General features: G+C 30.2%; 2 protein-coding genes and 1 long non-coding RNA gene across 6 annotated transcripts in view; 1 reads left to right on the forward strand and 2 right to left on the reverse strand.

Annotated features, from left to right (window-relative positions):
• LOC141459471 (uncharacterized) overlaps positions 1 to 20,630 on the forward strand; it is a 33,603-nt gene that overhangs the window by 1,261 nt on the left and 11,712 nt on the right. The window contains exons 1-2 of one of the 2 annotated variants that reach the window (XR_012461489.1): positions 14,308 to 14,704; positions 14,785 to 14,917. The exons of the other annotated variant lie outside the window; for it this stretch is intronic. This is a non-coding gene — a long non-coding RNA (uncharacterized lncRNA). Of the gene's footprint in view, positions 1 to 14,307; positions 14,705 to 14,784; positions 14,918 to 20,630 lie in introns of those variants that run through there. 2 annotated transcript variants of the gene reach the window in all.
• LOC141459470 (soluble guanylate cyclase 88E-like) lies at positions 667 to 14,118 on the reverse strand. The gene is made up of 11 exons (XM_074138590.1): positions 13,552 to 14,118; positions 11,412 to 11,590; positions 10,739 to 10,923; positions 8,876 to 8,999; positions 7,820 to 7,940; positions 7,246 to 7,372; positions 6,257 to 6,461; positions 6,032 to 6,178; positions 4,850 to 4,982; positions 3,926 to 4,174; positions 667 to 2,267 (listed from the first exon to the last, which is right to left on the reverse strand). Exons 1-11 carry the CDS (start codon positions 13,676 to 13,678, stop codon positions 2,191 to 2,193), a joined length of 1,674 nt encoding a protein of 557 aa, XP_073994691.1. The 5' UTR covers positions 13,679 to 14,118; the 3' UTR covers positions 667 to 2,190.
• Positions 18,590 to 20,630, reverse strand: part of LOC141459469 (dihydropyrimidinase-like) — a 29,045-nt gene continuing 27,004 nt past the window's right edge. For all 3 annotated transcript variants that reach the window (XM_074138587.1, XM_074138589.1, XM_074138588.1), the window contains one exon: positions 18,590 to 20,436. In XM_074138587.1, the coding sequence (XP_073994688.1) occupies positions 20,354 to 20,436 (83 nt within the window). In that variant the 3' untranslated portion in view covers positions 18,590 to 20,353. The remainder of the gene's footprint in view (positions 20,437 to 20,630) is intronic.

The raw sequence follows: 20,630 nt of genomic DNA on the forward strand, positions 1-20,630 counted from the left end.
TTAGCTGTAGTTTATGTACTCGTAAATAGCGGTATATAGTAGAAGGATGAATGTGTGAAGCGAATGTATTTATAAGTAAGAATGGAGAGCGAGTGATATTCTAGTGATAAGCACCTAGACGATGCTGGCTGTATGGCGAAAGCCAATGCCAAAAAAAAAGGAAAAAAATATATATATATATAATCGTTGATATAACTCCTTTCTTAGTGTTACCGTAGACCTACAATAATAATGTGATCGAAACCACTTTAATGATTAACAAAAATATGCATTAAGAATGCGCGCATATTTGCAGTTTTTACTCGTGGAAAATTTTGTTACACTAATGGTTGAGATGTCGCTAAAAATGAATCCAACTTATACATTTTATGTCTTGGCTCATAATATTTGACTCTTCTAAATGATACAAAACTGCTGACCATGATCCTCATGGTGTTCTCACTCGGCATAATCCAACAGAGGGCAAACTAGAGGTATGAATAGGGATTTAAATATTAGATCTAAAGAATATAAAGAAAAGAAACTTCAGAGGCTTTTTCTCTAAAAACTACTTCTACGTTTCAATCTATGTGTTAGCTGAAGGTAAGTTTAGTTTCGAAGTGAATTCCAAAAACAACAATTATTATTTAGCAGAATGTTTATTCTAGCAACAAATTTCTTAGAAAATAGGTTTTAAGCAAATAGTATTTTATTGGCATGGAAACTTCACATTCATAGTATCACTCGTTTAAAGTAATAGCTAAAAAACTGTAAAAGGCAGACAGCAGATAATGGGTATAAATTATGTATAGGCTAAGTATTAAATAAAAATGATAAAATTTATCCTACGGTTTAAGCGCTACACTTTAATATAATTTCTATGGTAATTATAACGACACAATTATTTTTGTTTTCGTTATGTGTATGCCATGAAGTTCAATTTATAACATCTAATCGAAAGTAATACTTTAAAAAAGTAATTTGCTTAGTGTTCATAATTTAAGGTTCCAAAAATAGACAGTATCTCTTACAAAAATCTAAACTTTCATATTTTCGTTTCTTTCTTTGTAAATAAATTCAACTCAAATAAATTTAAGCATTTAAAAAGAGAATTTTCTAAGTAATTATAGCAATAATTATACAAAATTGATACAAAAATTCTCTGATGAAATCAAGTTTGATCTAATCTTACTTATTTTCAAATAAAAGTTTTTATCACTCGACGATCTGAGTTTAGCATCTACTCTTTGATTTATCCACATTAAAATTTTGAATGAAGGTAATTTTCTTCAGTAGTAATCAAATGCTCTTATATTATTATTAAATACATACAAAAATCTTAAATGAAGAACTAAAACCCACATACATGTGCAGTCTGTGCTTTTCGCATAAAATTAGGCCAATTTTATGCTTTTACAACTCAGCTATTTTTTTTTTATTGCGATAAGATCTTTAAAATCTATGACTGCAACCAGTGAAACATAATTTTCGAATCTAAATTATATAGTAAAACAAAATTCATTTTAACTCCATTAAACATATAAAACTCAATAGGAATCTTTATTTTGTTATTTCTTTTTTAATTTAGTTACATCGTTTATACAGTGGTACATGACAGGGGAATTGATTCGAATTTTCTAAGTATTTCACATCAAAAGATGTGAAATAATAAGTCAAGTTAATATCTCTAACATCTCTAGCATCTCTCTAACATCTAATATCTCTCTAACATCTAATACCTCTAGTATTGAAATGAATAGAAAACAAAGTTCCAGCAGTGATCATTTCAAAACAAAATTAAGTATAATTAATTACAGACCTTCAATTTCATTTTTATAAATTATTTGTCAACAAAACTGCCCTCAACTTCACAAAGATCCAAAGCCATTTTTCTGGAAATCCTTTTTAAATAACTGATTTTTTTTTTTTACATTTTTTTGATTCTACTGTTTATTTTTATATAACATATATATTAGCTGAGTTCTATAAACTTTCCTAATTTGCTGTTGATATTAATTAGTAAATATTTTACAGTAGAACTTCTTCGGGGATGTAATGTAAAATAAGACGGTAGGAGATACTATTAGATTTTTTTTTTAAGAAAAACAACAATTTTCAATTGCGTGTATGGTAAAAATACCTGTTTTTAAAATAGTGCAGATCCTTAATACAGAATGGGAAAAAAAAAAAAACCAATAACCAGTTCAGTAATTAATTTATAGTATCTTCAGTAATACGTACATTGCAGACATTTAAACGATCTTCCAGCCAAAATGTTTTAGTCAAACCTGTAAATGAATATTTTTTGATAATTGGTATGTATATTTCATGATGCTTACCAATCATATTTTTAAAAGATGACATTTAGAATTAAACGAAGAAATTGTTTTTGGTATTGCACAATACTTGGATACTAGTATTTGGATAAATATTTAGAGAATTAATAATTTTGCATCATAATTGAGATTTCCTATCATCAGCTCGGTTGAAAAATAAATTTTGGCACCTGGCCAGCCCAATATTTAAATTTACGCACAAAAAATACTTTGAAACTTTGTAGTTATTAATATATCCTTGGAAGGGTTTTGGTTTATATTCTTTTAAATGCCCCAGATTACCACTTTAAATTTTAAGATCTTAAAAAATTCGACTTAGGTAATCTTTCTCTTGACGTACCTGAAATTCCAATTTGGACTATTCAAAATCCTGTGAATAAATTTTATTTTCAATTCTCTAATACCCAACGTTCATTCTTTACCTTGTATTTAGGCTTAGGATAAATTAAAAAGTGCCAATTAACTAACAGTTCAAGACAAAAATGAAGCACGTATTTCTGAAAAATCGTATGAGGTATGGGCCACCTGTGAAAGGCAGTAAACCAGGGGTTGCTATTTCCAAAATATTCCAAAAGAAAACAACTATCTATGATAAAAAAATTCTTTCGGGCGCAGAAACCAATGTGGTGATATTGAATGTAAATTACGCGCTTTTTAGAGTATTTCCCGGGAGTGCCTGTATGTCTTCAATAAATGTAGGACCCCTCTGTTGAAGTGAGACAGAGAGGTGCCAGAAACACCAGCTCATGTGCTTAATTCGCTCCTTAAAATATCCTCTTTATCAATATCTGCTATCATAGGGTAAATCTGCAATGCCGATCTACTGAAGAATAAATATTATCGAGAGTTTCGAGAAGATGTAAAGGGAGGGATAATCGATGTACGTTGACATTACTGCCTTTAAAGACTACTCTTTATAGACAAAGAGGCATCAATCCCAAAGAGCAACAAATGAATCTACTTCTATAAAAAAAAAATTAAAATTAAGAGTGTATACTTCTTTACGAAGAGAAGTTTAGAAACCACTTGAGATCAGACAGTATGAGATACAAGGCCTGTGGTTCGATACGAAAGGAACCCTACCCCAATTAACATAGGACTCCATCGAATGACTGGAAATCGACCTTAATAGCCAGAATCAATTGGAGATGATTCACTGGGAACGAATAAACATCATATATCGATAAAATGATGATCTTTAATCACTTTTCCTAATTACGATAGGCGATGGCTCTCACCTGCATATGGATGCTTAAACTTTATACATGTCTTTCAGATTGATGAGAAAGCTGTGTTGCTAGCCACTCAACATAGTTCAGAAACCACGTTGAGTATCTTAAGTGCTACTTTTTGTGTTTGTTAAATTTCGTGCGAAATTAACCACAAAGATTAGTTATATTAATATAATTAAAGTTTATATTTGATTTGCTTTTCAATTTTTATTTATTATCAATGCTTTTCTTCAACTGTATTTATCATGATCTGCGCATTAATTCGTCGATTATATCGAAATGAATAAAACGTTAATTCATTCAATTATCTGGTAGACATAAATCCTAATCTAAGACATATGCTTAAAAAAAAAAAATCCCATAACAAATAAAAAATACCTTTGCAATTTTTTAAATCTGTTTGACGGGTTACATCTACTTTAAAATTATCTGAAGTAACGAAATCATGTGGTAATAATTTCTGTACGGCTTCAGTTATGTGAATTTTCATTGGCTGACTAGTAGATTCCATTAAGGAAGCAATACTAGCTGTTTCACCAAACAGGCAGTACCGTGGCATTTTCATACCGACAATTCCAGCAACCACTGGTCCACTATGTATTCCAATGCGTATTTTTAGATGTGAACCTGAAAAGAAGAAGTATTTAATTAGTAATAATAAATACTAATTTTACTTCAGTACTGGGTAAGAGGAAATATTGCATCAATCACCAAATTTACGAAAATTATTGTTTTACTAAAACATGAACATCACTGAACCAGGAAAAAGAGTTTCGACAAATAATCAATTCAAGTCCGAGTGATCACATAAATGATTTCTTTACTTTTCTTTTCTTTTCTTTTCTTATGAGTTGTCTATTTGTAAGTGAATATTTCAAAAATGAAAAGTTGCAGGATGTTTAAAGTTGATAATTCCGTTTAGGAACTGTTCATTTTTCCCTTCAAACCACCTTATAATTATATTATTGAGTGCTCTTTCAATAAATTCACATAATAATTATTGGTAATATAAATATATATTAAAACTGACGTTATAAGTCCACAATCTCAAGGCATTAATAAAAACATGTTTTATCATCCCATTCCCGGCGTAAATAAGCCTAATTATTCTAGATATTTTAAAATTTATTAATCATTAGATATATATTTTAAAAAACAATCATTTCATGCAAAAAAAAATCACTAAATATTCATCTTCGATATGCATAAATTATTGAATTAGTATATTTATTTTGTTCCTTATTGACAAGATGAACGAAAAAGTTCGTGATAAATTATTAAAACATACTACAGAAAACTTACCTGTACTCGGATCGTGCATTGTTTTAATAGCTTTTACCATATTAAGCGCTAAATTTGCTATTCGTGCAGCGTGATCGAATGCATGATCTGGGGCTCCAGATACCACAGTATAAGCATCGCCTATAGTCTCCACCTATAGAAAAAATTAAGAAAATTATTAGAAAAAATAAGAAAATTCCAAATCTTGAATTAAATTAAATTATAAACTGCAATTATAATTACAGCAGAAGGATACAATTTTGAAGTTTAGCAGATTTTTCGACTATCTCTTCTTCTGATGAAGACTTTCGAATTTGAATTTTAAAAGGAAACAAATATTTTCAGGACCTCGTACGAAAAAGATGAAGTGGTTTTTGTAAATGAGTACATATATCAACATGACTCAAAAACTGATAGATCAAAAGTTCAAACTTATTTCTTAGTTTTTATTTTTAGCAGTTTAAATCAATAATTTTTTTGTTGTTGTTCTGATTGGCTAACTGGTAATGAATTTATTTTAACTGAATAGATTTTTAAGTTTTCCTGACTTTTCCCTACACAATTTTTCTTTATGTAATTTGTAGATACACGAGATAATGGTGTAACTAACCATAAATTTTACCGAGAACTTTTTTCCAGGATAATTACGAAATCTAAGAAGGATGAAAGAATGTTTAGACCCCACTCTAAAGTACCGCTTCAAAAATTTTAACATCTGTATAATATTGTATTAAAATCAAATTTCAATTGGTTGTCAAAATTTGAATTTGAAGAAAAAAAAGTTCATTTGAATAAATACAAATAAGTTACCATCAGATAGAAGCCTTCAAAACCCGATTTACTAAGAATCGAAACATAAGAAGTATTATTTAGAGAGATCAATTTAAAATTCAGGTCAATATTGCCAAACAGAAAACTGTTAGGACACTGTCCATTAGATATTTAAATTATGTTTATTTCTATTTTTTTTTCTAAGGCGAAATTTACAGTTTGACATAGCAAAAAGTTTTATTTTATATAACCTCCGTCTGTCAGATAATATTCATTTTTTCTGAGGAGTTCTCTAGATTTCAGAAAACACTGTCAATCACGGACTGTGAGCTGAAGAGGCTATTAATTAGCAAGAGAAAGTGGAAAGGAAGCATTTACTGGAACGAAAGGCAGCACACTTCCCTTGAATTTTATTTTAAATTGCAGATTTACCTTAAAAACCTTAAGCTGTTCAGTTAACGAATCAAATATAGAGTACATTCCATTCAACATGGATACAACCTCCATTGCTGTAATTTTTGAACATATTTCTGTAAACTTCACAACGTCGGAATATAGTATTGATACATTATTAAATTTCTGTAACAAAAGAAACTATTCATATTTTAATATAATTTATTTGAACAATTAATAATTATAAAATTTTTCTCGACAAACCTTACAAGTTTTCATTGGTGATAAACCCTTTCTTAGCGTATCTGCAATAGATTCAGGTATCATCTGATAGAGAAGTTGGTCTGTCCGCCTTCTTTCTTCACTTAATCTTGCTAGTGAATCTTCCAACTTCATAGTTTTCTCTTGTTCTTGTTCCAAAGCAAGACGCAAAGTCGCTGACTGCTGTGTACCGGCCAACATGAGATCTCTGATAAAGAAAAATTTAAATAATAAATTTTATAAGAGATTATTATTTTTGAAAAATGGTTACCTGATATAAATACGATTCGATGTTTGTTTATATAATTATTAATTGTAGAAATGAGATGTATTAGTTTTATATTACATACATGCATTAGGTTTTAATTTCAATATCAAAAAGTACATTTATAGTTTTATTTCTTTTATTAAATAATAAATATTGAGAATTTTGTTAATTGAGACCGCTATGAGCTATTCCGGTGTCGGAATTAATTTTTAAAAAAAATAAAAGAAATTTTTGGTTGAGAGAAACCTCAGGAACTACTAAAATAATAATAATAATAATACTTATTATTATTATGCGATAAGCCGTTCTTGCTCCACACACACATTGTAAACTTCTAAGACTGAACTCTAAGAAACCTAACTTCACAAGGAAACATACTAGAAGTTTTAGTTGTAGAGCATTTGGCTTTACAGCCATTACCAGTACATAACTAAGCACCAAATCTGGCAATCTCTGTTCAGCGAGAAATGCAGGCAATGTGTTCGGTAAACGAAATAAGATTGAAAATTGTCTATACAACACTTGTTCTCACATCTATTATATATATTTGGTTAATGGACCAGGATTTTAATAATTTTATTGAATTAATTTTGTGGGTACCGAACGCTTCTTTCTTCACTAGGAAATAACTTCATATAATAAAAAATAAATAACCATACAAAAAGAGAAAGTAATAAGTTATTAAGCAAATTAAAAAAAAAAGTACGGAAAAGGATAAGTTCACCTGCTAAAATCATGCATAGATAAGTCGTTCATGTACAAGCCAATGTCACTAACATACTCCAGATCTGGCATTACTGGTGTGCCAAGAAATAGCATCATATCCCACTCTTCTACAAACACCATCTGGCCTGGGAAAAATAAAAAGTCAGAGGACCTCCCAAAACGTTTATTTCTGGTGGAAAATTAATATTGAAAACCGATAATGAATAGATAAAATTGTAACTTTGATCTTAAATATCTCGACAAATATTTGGGATAATGAAACGGTGTTGCCATCATTTTTCACAGTTTTTTATGTAGGTTTTATAAAACATTGTCAAAACCAGTGGTCCTTATAAAACCCCGATCAGTTTTCTGGCCGTTACTCCGTCAAAAATGAAATTACAGCATCGGTGTTGGAAAATTTGAAAACTAGATCAAAACAAACATATTGTTTATGTTTAATAGGTTTTTCCGGATTTCCGCTTTCCTAAAAAGTTATTAACGATTGGTGTGTTTTAAATGGATCACCCTATACTATATAAATATATATGAAAACTCATATATAAGTTTTAAAAATATATATTTTTTTTTACCTTTTAAAGTGACTTTATGTTGGATGATGTGAGTAATATCTTGCAAGGAAGTCATCTGTCTGTATGATTTTACTGGATTTATTGTTTCTAATTCAAACGTACTGCTGACTCTACTCTGTATCTGAGCATTAATACGTACATAGTTCATTTAAGCATGAAATATGTTTGCAAATTGTTTATGTCCTAAAAAGGCTGCAATCTCAAAAGAGTTAGGTTTCTCCTTATCTAACACTCACTAATAAGTCATTACATAGTAATGCTTTTTTTTATTCCCCCAATTTTTAGAATGGGATAACTATCATACAATAATGAGGAAATTAAATCATATGAAGCCCAACTGTGCAAAAATAAATTAAAAATTAATTCGTTGGAGTAATATTGGAGACAGTTCATAGGAAAACACTGAGGTTGAAATCTGGATCAAAAGAGAAATGCCTAGAGATTTTATGGATTTTCTCTAATTACGATTTTTTTCTAAATGTTTTCTGTGATTGATGCTTCGATCATGCGCAAATCATTCTCAAACACTAACATATATTTGGTATATTTATTTCTGAGGGTAGCCAATACGTAGTTTCGTTATTGTTGCTGATTATATCCGTCGTACCAAACATGTTAATTTTATCGCTGACCCGGTTTCGGACTTTCATACAATATCAGAGATTAATCACTTTGGTGTAGAACATTCTACTTCTGTCAGTCACACACTACACTGGCTGAATAGTCATAGTTCGGTAACAATATACTGGAATATTTTATGAAATTTCATTTAAGAAAAAATGAGAAGGTATAATAAAAATCACTTAATTTTCACAAATATAAGTTAAAAGTTTGTTATTGTGTTTAAAAGTAATAAGCACATAATCAAAACTCGTTACTTTTTGAACAAAAGCAACAAAGTAAAATGGATGTGATTAAATAAAATTCACAGACTATCTAGTAGGTTTTATTTAAGGAAAACACCTATCATAAGAACTTATTTGTGAATAGCAATATCAGCAAAAGCTTAGTACAGTCTTAAGCAACACTTAAAGAAAATAATAATGCAACACTTACATTTCTAAAATGAAAAGGCATGCTAGGCCTTATAATTTTAAAATACTTCGACATTTTATTACCAATAGCATAAGCTAGTAGTGAGAAAAGAGAGGTTCCAAAGTGTTTGATAATGAGGTCTTTTCTGAAAAAAAAAAAATCTAATAAATAAATAATTATATTTGTAATAACAAAAGCATATCTCAATTTTGTTATGTTTCTCTTAATTCTATATATATAACCAGAGGTAAAATAATTATACTATACAAAATTATTTTTTACTAATAACATTAATGCTTTAAATAAATTAAAAGTCTGAAATAACGTAGCTCTTTTTCATGGTCTCGAAAAAAAAATAGACTAAGTAGTAAATGAAAATAAAACTGTTTACATTAATTCCTTTCGAAATGTTCTACAGAATAACTTCTGAATCCAGTTAAACGATTCATTATTTACAAATTGTAACAATTTAAATATCTGGGGTCACAAGTAACCGAGTGAAGGGAAATTTAAGCCAGGATGAGATCCTGTGATCTTTTTTTGACGGCGAAATGTCTTACAGTTCAAGAATATATCTTAGGCTAAAATTACGATTACAGGACAGTTACAAGACCGGTGTTAACTTACAGATGTGAATGTAAGTTCCAAATAAAAGACGAAAAGATACTTAAAGTCTGGGAGAGAAAGAAATAATCTGTAAGATGTATGGACCGATGAATGGGTCTTGCAAGGTGCTGAACATCGAGAATTATATAACCAGCTGGCATTTATAAAACAAGCTCGCCTAAGATAGGTAGGACATGTAAAAAAAATGCCAAGTTCTTGGGCCTTCAGTAGGTTGTTGTATGGGGTGCCGAAAGATAGCAGAAGAAAGCATATACCACGTCTGTGATGGCTGGAAGACGTAGAAGACGATTTATAAACCGTGCAAATAAAGAGATAAAGCACTTTGCTCATGACAGAAATAAGTGGGTAAAAGAGGTTAAGGATGCTCCGTAAAGACCATTTAATAAATTAAATTACAGTTACATAATTCGTAAAATTACCAAACAACACACAATTACATAATATCACAAAAAAGATTTAAAAAAAAGTAAAAAAATAAATTGATTTTCAAAAAATACCACGTTAACAGACGATAGAGGCCAATAATGTTCAAAAGTTATCGTTTCTGTTAGAGTGACCCATCCGGCCACTGCAGGCTCAGAAAACCATGCATCGCATGGGCCTGGCGAATGATAGCCTTTGTAGGTCCTGTCAGGAAGAGGAGGAAACGGCACTGCACGTGTTGTGTGACGGGCTTGTCTGGCTAAGGATGTTACTTCTCGGGGAGGAAAAACAAAGGCCTATGAGCTTTACCCAAGAGACGCTCTCCATCATTAAGAGTCTGATTAAAAGGACAGGTCTGGAGGGTGAGCTTTAGAGTGAGGGGAGCCACAATAGATCCTAAGGGGTCGCAGTGGCATAGGCCTTGGGCCGCCCTACTAGACTCTTATCTTAGAGTGACCCATGTAAACAGCTAACCATACACCACATATCGACTACTAGGGTTATGCTTAATCGGGCACATGCTGCAAAATATCCAGAATATCATGTAGTACACTTGATGGAGTTATATTAAAACTTAGCAAGTTCAAAAAATCCTTCCCGACAATGATACAACGTAATCAATAAAAATTACTGTATCGCCATCTAGCGGGAAGTAAGTTAATTGAACATTAAATTGAAATATTTTACAATGTACATTTTTTAAAAGCTATGAATATTTTTAGTGTTTGAAAAAGTGAAAATGTTGTATTGTATTCTTTTGATTTTTTTACAACTAGGGCACCTGCAACATCACATAACAAAATTGAAAATAAAAACATATAATCAGAACTATACCTGAACAATATGCCAAATGGAAATATCTGTAGTATCAAATGCGGCGATATTGGTAAAGAATTATATCTTCTGAATATGAATGGGTATGAAGCAATGTAGAATTCTTCATTGTCAAATATTAAATTATAAGTTATGCGCACCAAATCTGTCAGATATTCTTCAAATTCCACTTGGATTAATAGTTCCTAACAAATTACGTTAACATTTTTAATAAATTTACTCAGACGTGATGAATGCAAGGATTTCGATTTATGTAGATAACAAAATTTTATTATTTCCTTATTAAATTGCGAATATTCAGAAGTAACTTAATTAATAACTTGCCTACATACTTTCTAGGGCTTATTTTTATTTTTTGAAAGGTATTATTCAAATTAAAAATTGTTACCTTGTAAATTTTTTGAAAATTATAATCTTCATAGTAGAAAAAAAATGTATAACTTAAAGAAGACGGCTTAAGCCGCTTTCAATACCTGTAGTTATATTTTATCTTTATTTCATTGTTTAAATTATTCATTATATATTCAAGACAACTGTTCTGATGTCATTTTTGGCCAGTGATTAAAAGAAGAGATGATATTTTTGTGGAAGTTATAAATCAGTTTAAATTATAAATTTATAAACAATATATAAAAATAATACAAATTATAAGTTATAATTAAAACATGCATACCTTGTTGTAATACTCCCTCGCGATCTGTTTAATTATGCCTACGGTATAATATGCTAAAAATATTTTACTACATTGGTAATTTAATCGCAACCCTGTAGCACTTTCGTTTTCACAAACAAATGACAGAGATTTGATCTCAGGTAGTAAGAAATTCAAGTAATCGTACAAATTATCTAGACCTGTCTCAACAAATTTAATAAAATGATTAAGCGATATTTAATAAAAATAATGACAAATTTATATGTCCCTATTTATTTTTATTTGGGATTCAGCATTTTAAATAATCAATTATACACATAACTCCTTAACAAAAACTTACAGTTAAAAATGTTAAGTATAAGGGTTGATTAAACGCGAAAGGGTACACAAACACTGCTTTTATTGGCCCGGGAGTGGCTAACTTCATGACGACGTCGTCAGTTAGCAATGCCAAGAGACCACTCTAATCCGCCAATGAAACTAGCCCATTTTTTTTGCTAAATATTTCTAGTAAAAATATGACTTTGATTTTATTTATTAATTTTCCCCCCATAGGTATTTGATAAATTATCTGATTATGCAATAAAAAGTTTACGTCTTAAATTCACCAGCAACAAAGATTATTCCTACATCATTTTTCCTCAACGGTACTTCTAATGTAATCTAAAATCAATAATTTTCATAATAATAAGAGATTTTAAAATACCTTCAAATTTCAAACCTCTATATCTCTCTTTCTATTTATCAGAAATCAATGATTTCTGTACCCAAGTGTAGAGAAACATTAGCTCTATAGCCTAATATAAATCGCAATGTTTTAATCATAATAGGTAATGAGAATAGAATGTTAAATTTTGGAGGTTTTCAATTACCTTCAAATTTCAAACCTCTATATTTCTCTTTCTTTTCATCAGAAATCAATGATGTCTTTACCCAATTGTAGAGAAATGTTAGCTCTATAGAATATACAAATCGCAATGTTTTATAGCAATGAGATATGGAAGGTTAAATTTTGGAGGTTTTCAACAGCCTTCTAATTTCAAACCTCTACATCTCTCTTTCTATTCATCAGAAATCAATTATATCTTTACCCAATTGTGGAGTAATGTTAGCTTATATGTCACACATTCTAAATTCTTCTTCTTGCCTAATTTGATCAAAGACGGACGAAGGTTTACAGAGTTACTATTAATAACCGTTTAAAAGGGGGCTTTATTTAAGTGGGGAAAACTCCCCTCCTAAGTATATACCCCAAAAAGCCGAATCTACTATATCTAAAATTTTAAATTGAAAGACAACAAAATCAGATCGTACGTTGATAATTTGAACGATTGCAGAACCTACTCTTAGTAGGTGTAAGAGCATGATGGCACTTAAGAGTCACGTAGGGAAGCTTTAATCGCTTCTTCGTGCTAAATTTTAGCGTTGTAGAAAGATTAGTAAAAATAGTTTTAGAGGGGGCCTGACCTGCGTCTACTAAAGATACACAGCGTCGAGACCTCTAAAAATGCAAATCCACATAGCTTTTTAACCAAATAACCCTTCATTCAAAAAAATAGGTTCACGAAACGATAATTTTAAATGATTGCATAACTTCCCCTTAGTAAGTGTAAGAGCAGAACATCGCTTTAATCGTACGTAGGGGAGCACCAACCCTTTCATCCTGTCAAATTTTATCAAAATAGGACTAAGATTTACAGAGTTATTAGTATTAGTCATATACATGGGGCTAACTCCTCTCCCATTCAATGTACAGCGTCGTGATCCCCAAAAGGCACATCTACATAAAATTCCGAATCGAATGACACCTCATTCATGAAAATCGATTCACGCGTTTATGCGCTACGTTGTTTACAAAAAAAGTAACAAGAACAAGAAGAACAAGAACATTTTCTGAAAATACCGTTTTTGCCCATTTTCAGCAACGTATTTCTCGAAATCTATTTAATCTATGCTGTTGAAATAAAATTACAGATATAAAGGAGGATTTGGCTATTTTTTTAAGAAAATTTGGGAATTTTATCTTTTATAGAAAAAGAGAAAAAAAATTGTCAAAGTTGGGTGTTTTTAACGGTACGCTTTTTCGTTGCAGTTTTTGACGATCAACCCTTATACAACTGTACTACCGGACAGTTTTAATACAAATTAAATAATAATTTACCGTTGATGAAATCTCTGAAATGTTTTCCTAACACCAACAGAACCTGATTACAATTATTTTCTTTCAGGAATATTATCAAATGTTTCCCTATGTTTTCAAAAAACTCTTCTTCACTAATTTTTAGCATCTGTAAAAAAAAAAGTTGTGTTAATTGTTTAATTAGATAATAAAATTATAATATATATATGTTCTTTAAATGATGTTGAAAAAAATGGCTGCTTCTAAAACTTCTTTAGAGCAAATATTTTCAACTCTTGAATTTAGAATATCCTTCAAGTGAAGATAATCATTCTAGGGTGCAATCAAAATTTTGTTTCTTGTTCCATGAATAAAAATACGTTATCTTCTGGTCGAAGTGACAACTTATTCTGCCACTTAAGATTCTAACATTTGGCCACCAAATATTAAACCTGTAACGTTCTGGTAACGAGTCGAATAACTTGGAACACATTCCAGCTTAAAATTCACTTTTATGTTAAGCAAAAAAAGAATTTTACTTAACAAAATGTCAAGACGACGACAGTCTACCACGCACAATACAAGTAATTGTCCATTCGACATCTTTTAACTGTTACAATTTGGCGGCAGGAACTTTTGTAAGCGCATGCGCGCTCTTACTAAGTTACATTTAAAGGGAGCGAAATATTTTAAAAATTCAATTTTATGCTACTATTTGCTCTAGTGAAATTTTTCACTAATAATACTAATTTATGTAGCTCTTTTTGACCTTGAAAATGTGGTGATGCCCTCGGATGAATTACAATACATCAGAGAAATGAGAAATATAACATAATTTTTCAAATATTTCGAATTGGGTCATATTCCTTTGAACACCCTTGCATCTGCCCATGGTACTGGGTTTCAATCGGTCATACAACCTTGGTAAAAGTAATGAATTAAAATATTGCTTAAATAATTTAGTACTGAATACCTTGATGGATTCATCAGATATGATATGGAAGTATTCGTCTGGATATCTATAGTAGAATGTAAAATTATCGTGATTAACACCAATAGAACTATTTATAGTTTTCCACATTATCAAACCACAGTTCTTCACCACATATTCCTTTATGTTCATCAAAAACAGTCCATACATCCTGGAAACAAACATTTTAAATTCTTGTACCGTTGAACTTAGCCATCAAAAATGGTATGTAATACAGTTAACTTCTAAAGAGTATTTATTATTTATCTTAAAAACTTTTAAAGAAACCATTACCTTAATTTCAGCTCAAATGGAATTCTTATTAACTGATTTATTCGTTTTGAAGAGAGGCTACTGAAAATAGTACTTCAAAAAATTCAATTAACCATTCTTGCATCAGCTTTTAGTAAATATTTATGGGTATTTTATTTCCTAAATGTAAGTACTCTAATTACTACTTCTATGCCAACTTCAAAGTGAGCTTCTTTATGGAAATTCTCCACATTATTTTATAGTTAGTAAGTGCTTTGTTTTTTAATGTGTTAAATCCATTTGCATGTCAGAAGTTGGTTGGGGGCGCTATTGTGATCAAAAATCACGCACCAACAAGAAATTTCCTAGAAGAGTATTTCTGACAAAAGTAATAGGTTTTTTACTAACTTATACTTTACAGCGCACTGAAAATCGTTGCGAGCAAATTTCGCGTTAACTGTGTAAAATAAAACAAAAAACTGATAAGATAATATACCCCTAGTTCGTCAAGTTGGAGCTCCCTGCAATTTTACTTGTTTGAGATGAGATATTACTCATTCATTCTTATTACCCACCAACATTTGAACACAATTCACTAATTTTTTGGTCAGGAGATCAAAACATATATTTCAGTGAAAGGTTTATTTTGTAAATTTACCTCGATCGCAATACTTTTTCAGTCACTAGTTATAAGTAAAGATCTGTAGGTTTTTAAACCTTTCTAATGTGCGACGTTACTGGCACAATTCCGACAGTACTGTTTTAATTTTTTATATATGTATTTTAAAAAATTATACTTATTTTAATAAGCAACTTACCTTTAATAAAGTACTACAGAGTAAAACACAGGTGCGTATGTAAATTATGGTAAGAGATGTTTCGTGCTTCACTAGCATTAAAATGAGAGCAGAATGGGTTTCGTTTTAGTTTAATTAATACTGAACAATTTTTTATTTTTATTGTCTATAAAATAGGAATGCTAAACGCGAAAATCAAACTTTTAAATTTAGTAAAAATGTCAGTATACATCTTTCCAACAATTAATGTTTTTAACAACATATAATAAAAAATTATTCCAAAATATAGTATCGCAAATCAGTATTATAACCGTGCTATTTAATTTGTTTGCACCAAAAACATTTAATTAACACTAATTAAAACAAAATTTATCTATAAAAGAAACTTTTTCTAAAAGCTTGGTGCTTTCTCTAAAGCTTAATTAAGGATTGTTCAAAAGTTCATCTTTTAACTTTATCCCCTTAGGTAACCTTTTGCAAAATCATCTTGACCTAAGACAAGACATTTTTAAATATTATTCGTGACTAAGGGCTGTGCAAAAAAAGTGGTGTAAGAAATGCCTAGGGAACCACATTTTGAGGGCGCTAAAATCAGTTCGTATGAAAAAGATTTTTTTTTTTTTTAGTAAAAAGTATTTTTCTAGAAAGACAACTGAATTGTTTAAATGTTCAGAAATCAAGTTATTTGCCAGTTTGACTGACAGGTTGCGCTAATACAACAGTCCTCACTAGTATTTCTAGCGCTTTAGTTACCGCTTCATATTCTCCTTGCTCAATGGATTATTCAGACATTGCCTGATTTGCCTTTATTAAACATAAATGTTGCCTAATGTTAGAATCATAAAACCAAGCGAAAAGTGTAATCCTGAAGTAATTACCCAATTACTTCTCTTAATAGTACCCACTAAAGATACTAAGTTACTACTCCCAGATTTGTTTCTAGAAGCAACATTTTAAAGGGAACTAATTTGCTCGAAAGCACATTTTTTAAAATATTTAACAGGTAGTAATCTCGCAAAGTTCAAATGTGAACCCCAGGTTCCATGGTAATGGGTAAACAGAATATAAAGTTTTAATCTACTGTGATTTATCATTTTTTAGCTAGTGTTCACGTTCAGACAAAAAGTTCTTTAAAAAAACACTTTTTGGGATTCAAGGAAACTGAAAAGGTGTATTTCCAGTAAAAATCCAATAACTTAATTGCACAATCGCAACATTTCCTTTTCTTCGAAGTAAGAGTGTAAATCTTGGCCTGATATTGATAAAATCTGGCAGGAGGAAGTATGGCAATCGTTTCAACTTATCGACGAGTTTACCGATTTTCATGAATGAAGTGTCATTCGAACTGAAATTTTGTTTAGATTTGAATTTTAGAAGTCTTGTCACTGTACCTCTTAAGGTTAGGAGTTTGCCCCACGCAAGTAACTATTATTACTACTATTTCTGTAACGCTTAGTCCGGTTTTGATAGAATTTAGCACGGAGTAGTTAAAGCTTCCCTACATGACTCTTAAGTGTCATAATACTCTTACACCTACTAAAAGGAAGTATTGCACTCCTGCGTATTTAAAGTTTAATTTCTCTTTGCCTTTTAGGGAGAAGTACAGTGATCGAAGTTTAATTTTTCTTACTTCTCTTAAAAGGAAGTACTGTATTCGCAGTTTAATTTTTCTATTTACGTCCAAATACCTTCCTATTTTATACAAAACGTTTCCCAAGAAAATAGTTTTTGAAGATTCTTTGTGGACCGCAACTATAAGCATTCTTTTAAAAGATCTCTCCAGTTAAGGGTAAAAGTGTCAATCAACAACTATACTTAACTTTTTAAATAGTAAGTTTTAGTTAAGGAGATAGTTAATGAGACATAAAAGGGTAAATTTTGGAGGTTTTAAAATTCGTTCAAATTTCAAACGTATTTCAATTTTTCAATTGATTCAATTTTCAATTCAAATTTCCATCTTTTTTCGTATTGTTTAGATTTCAATGAATTCTATGTAGAGAAAACATAGCTCTACAACTGGTATAAATTGCAATATTTCAAAGATAATAGTTATTGAGATATCGAAGGGTAAATTTTGGAGGTTTTAAATTCGTTCAGATTTCAAACCTTTATATCTCCTTTCGTATTCATCAGATTTCAATAAATTCTGTACCGAATAGTAGAAAAAACTTTGCTCTATAACTGATACAAATTGCAATGTTTTAGTGATAATAGTTAACGAGCTATAGAAGGTTAAATTTTGGAGGTTTATTTTAATATAGGCGCGTTGACATCTAAGGTTATTGGCGCCGAAGCTTTTTTCAGTGCACTCAGTACACCTTCGGACAGTGTTCTTTCGTAATAGACAACACTGTCCCGACAATGAGCTGTAAAAAACTCTTAGAAAGAGAAAGATCTAAGGCCAGCAGCTGAGTTCGAATCCGGGATCTCCAAGTGGAAATCCAGTACGCTAACCAATGAGCTATTTCACTACCTCACAATGTGTTTTAAATGATATTTAAAATGCACATTTTAGAGGTAAGCTCAGCTGTTTTCTGTGAACGTCTCAAATAATCAAATTTTGTTGGAAAAGTTTTCAAAGTTTATGTAGACAATCACATTTTTAGTAGTCATATGGTAATCTTGGCTTGTAACTTTTAGATTAGACGGGATTCCCAACAGAATTTACGCACATTAGAAAGCGGCAGAAAAGAAACCAACAAGAATTAGCCCAGCACTGAATCCTAAAAGCTTTGCTTTTAGGAAAATGTGGCGTTTGGGAAGGAAGGAAACCACGGTCCCGAGAGGGTGCCAAGCCTGTTGTTGGCAAATGTCTAATTTGGGTGGGCCTCTCCTTAAGAGTCGGGTTGCAGCCCAAAGTGGGTGGCACAGTTCCAAATATCTCGTAAAAGTTCTCCAAATGAATGGTTTGATGGAATATGTACACGAGAGAGGGAAAAGTAATGAAAAAAAAGTTAGATCTGCCGATCAACTCAGTTCACTAACTCAACAAAAAAAGTCTAACTTAGCCCTTCCTTATCGTTACCCCTCTAAAAAGGATTTTAAGAGACATGAAAGAAAATTGTTTTTTAAACATGGAAGAAAATGGCTCTTTCTGCATATTTATTTATTATTTTCTTTTCCACTTGGCATTGTACATCCAATGACTAGAAACTTGAAAAAAGTTCTTACAATTATTCATTTGTAACTTAAATATAGAATAAGCATGTAATGATAAAACAAAAAATAGGGTTACTCACACAATTTCATTTTTTTAATGTTTTTAAAATAATTCCTGAAAGGAGTAAAATTTTAGTATATATCGATTCCAATTACAATAAATTTTATTTCTTAATTTTACATTATTTTCCCTGCAATGCATAACAATACAGTAGCGTACGTTGTAGCGTTTTCCATAAATGTTTACAATAAAATGTACAAATAAAGTTTAATTTTAAAAAATTGAGGCATTTTGCACAATAAATAAAAAAGTAACTTACATAAGGTGAATTCATAATATAAAACAAGAATAAATGATAGGTGCATTTTTCAAAAAAAGGTTGCGTATAAAAATGTCAAGATTTTCTTCTTATTTTTCTCTTAGTAATGCATAAATAATTATTTATATGTATAAACATTAAGTAATTAATTAAAAAAAAAAATCATCTATCTACTAGCTAGATTGTTACAAAAGTTATTGCGTATAAAAATTGCTGGAAGTTGGAAATCTAGAAACCTGTTTGATGAATTCGCTTATGGGAATTACATCAATCGGTCTGCATATTTGGTAAAAAGAGCACTGTGGATTACGCAAAAACAGCCGGCTGCTTTGTTGACCTTTGTACGAATTAAATAGTTGGAGGGATATAAAGTTAAATCACAATTAAATGTTCTGGATTTCCTATTTCTTGTTAATGAATTGATGAGGTTAAATAAACGTCACGGCTTTGTATTGCTGCATCCTTCTTTTAAATTTGTTTCACAAAAACTTTTATAATAACCTAGATTACTTAAAAATATATAACCATAAATTATTGATCATTTGGAAAGAAATTAATAATATTATTGACAAAATTATTATGAAACAAAATGTTTCATAATAATAATAATTTCATAATTTTTCAATGGCTAAATAAAAAAAAAGAAAATATCAAAAGAAGAACGTCAACAAACTATTAACATTTAATAATATTAATGCATAAAAATAAATAAAGTGAAAAACAAAACACCGCACTTAATGCCTTTTTAATTTAAATTCTAAGCTTTAACCACCAAATTTTCCTCATATTTTTGCAACATTAAATTTCATTTTAATATATTTTTTGTTTTTTCAATAAATTAAAACTTAAAACAAGTACCAAAATAATTAACAATGTGATAAGCGTATATTGGTTACGTGTATAATTAATTTCTAGCTTTATTTCTAATTTTCCCTTTAGGGGATAGTTGCTAGAAAATTGTGCAATGCAACTTGACCCAGGAAATATTACAATATAAATTTTAAATTTGTAGGAAAATGCTGTGTTATAACAGCACAGTGGATATATATATGTATATAAATACATATATATAAAATGTCTATTGCTCAATTCTTCACAAGGAAGCGCACAATAATAATTGAATTATGGCTAATATGAATACGTTAAAGTGGCCTGCCTACACAGAACTACATAAGGAAAGTGTATCATATATATCATATAAAATTATTAATGAAAGGTGCTTTGGCAATCAAGGAAGTAATAATAAAGGGAAATTGACAGTCCTGTTGTGGCAGTCATGACTGAACCAAAATAAATAAATAAATAAATACAATAAAATAAAAACTGTATATATTTAAAAACCTTTTTTACCAAAAACCACCAGATGACTGGCCACCTGGTGGATTGAAAACTCGGATACATGATCTTCGTTCCGTGTCATCCAATTCACCTGTGAAACAAAACCATTATGGTGTAAAACTCAATTAATTTTTTAGAAACAGACAACTTTGTATTAAGAACGTTTTGCCACAAATTCCTTTATCTTTTGTTAAAATTGTACTTTTTGTTCTAAAATAACGTTTATGACCCAACAATTTTTTAAAAAAAGTTTTATTTTGACTAAATAGGAAGTAATTTTTAAAA

This window comes from Rhodnius prolixus, unplaced genomic scaffold (genome assembly GCF_049639745.1).
Source record: "Rhodnius prolixus isolate KJV_2025 unplaced genomic scaffold, Rpr scaffold_11, whole genome shotgun sequence".
In the NCBI taxonomy this organism is placed as follows: domain Eukaryota; kingdom Metazoa; phylum Arthropoda; class Insecta; order Hemiptera; family Reduviidae; genus Rhodnius; species Rhodnius prolixus.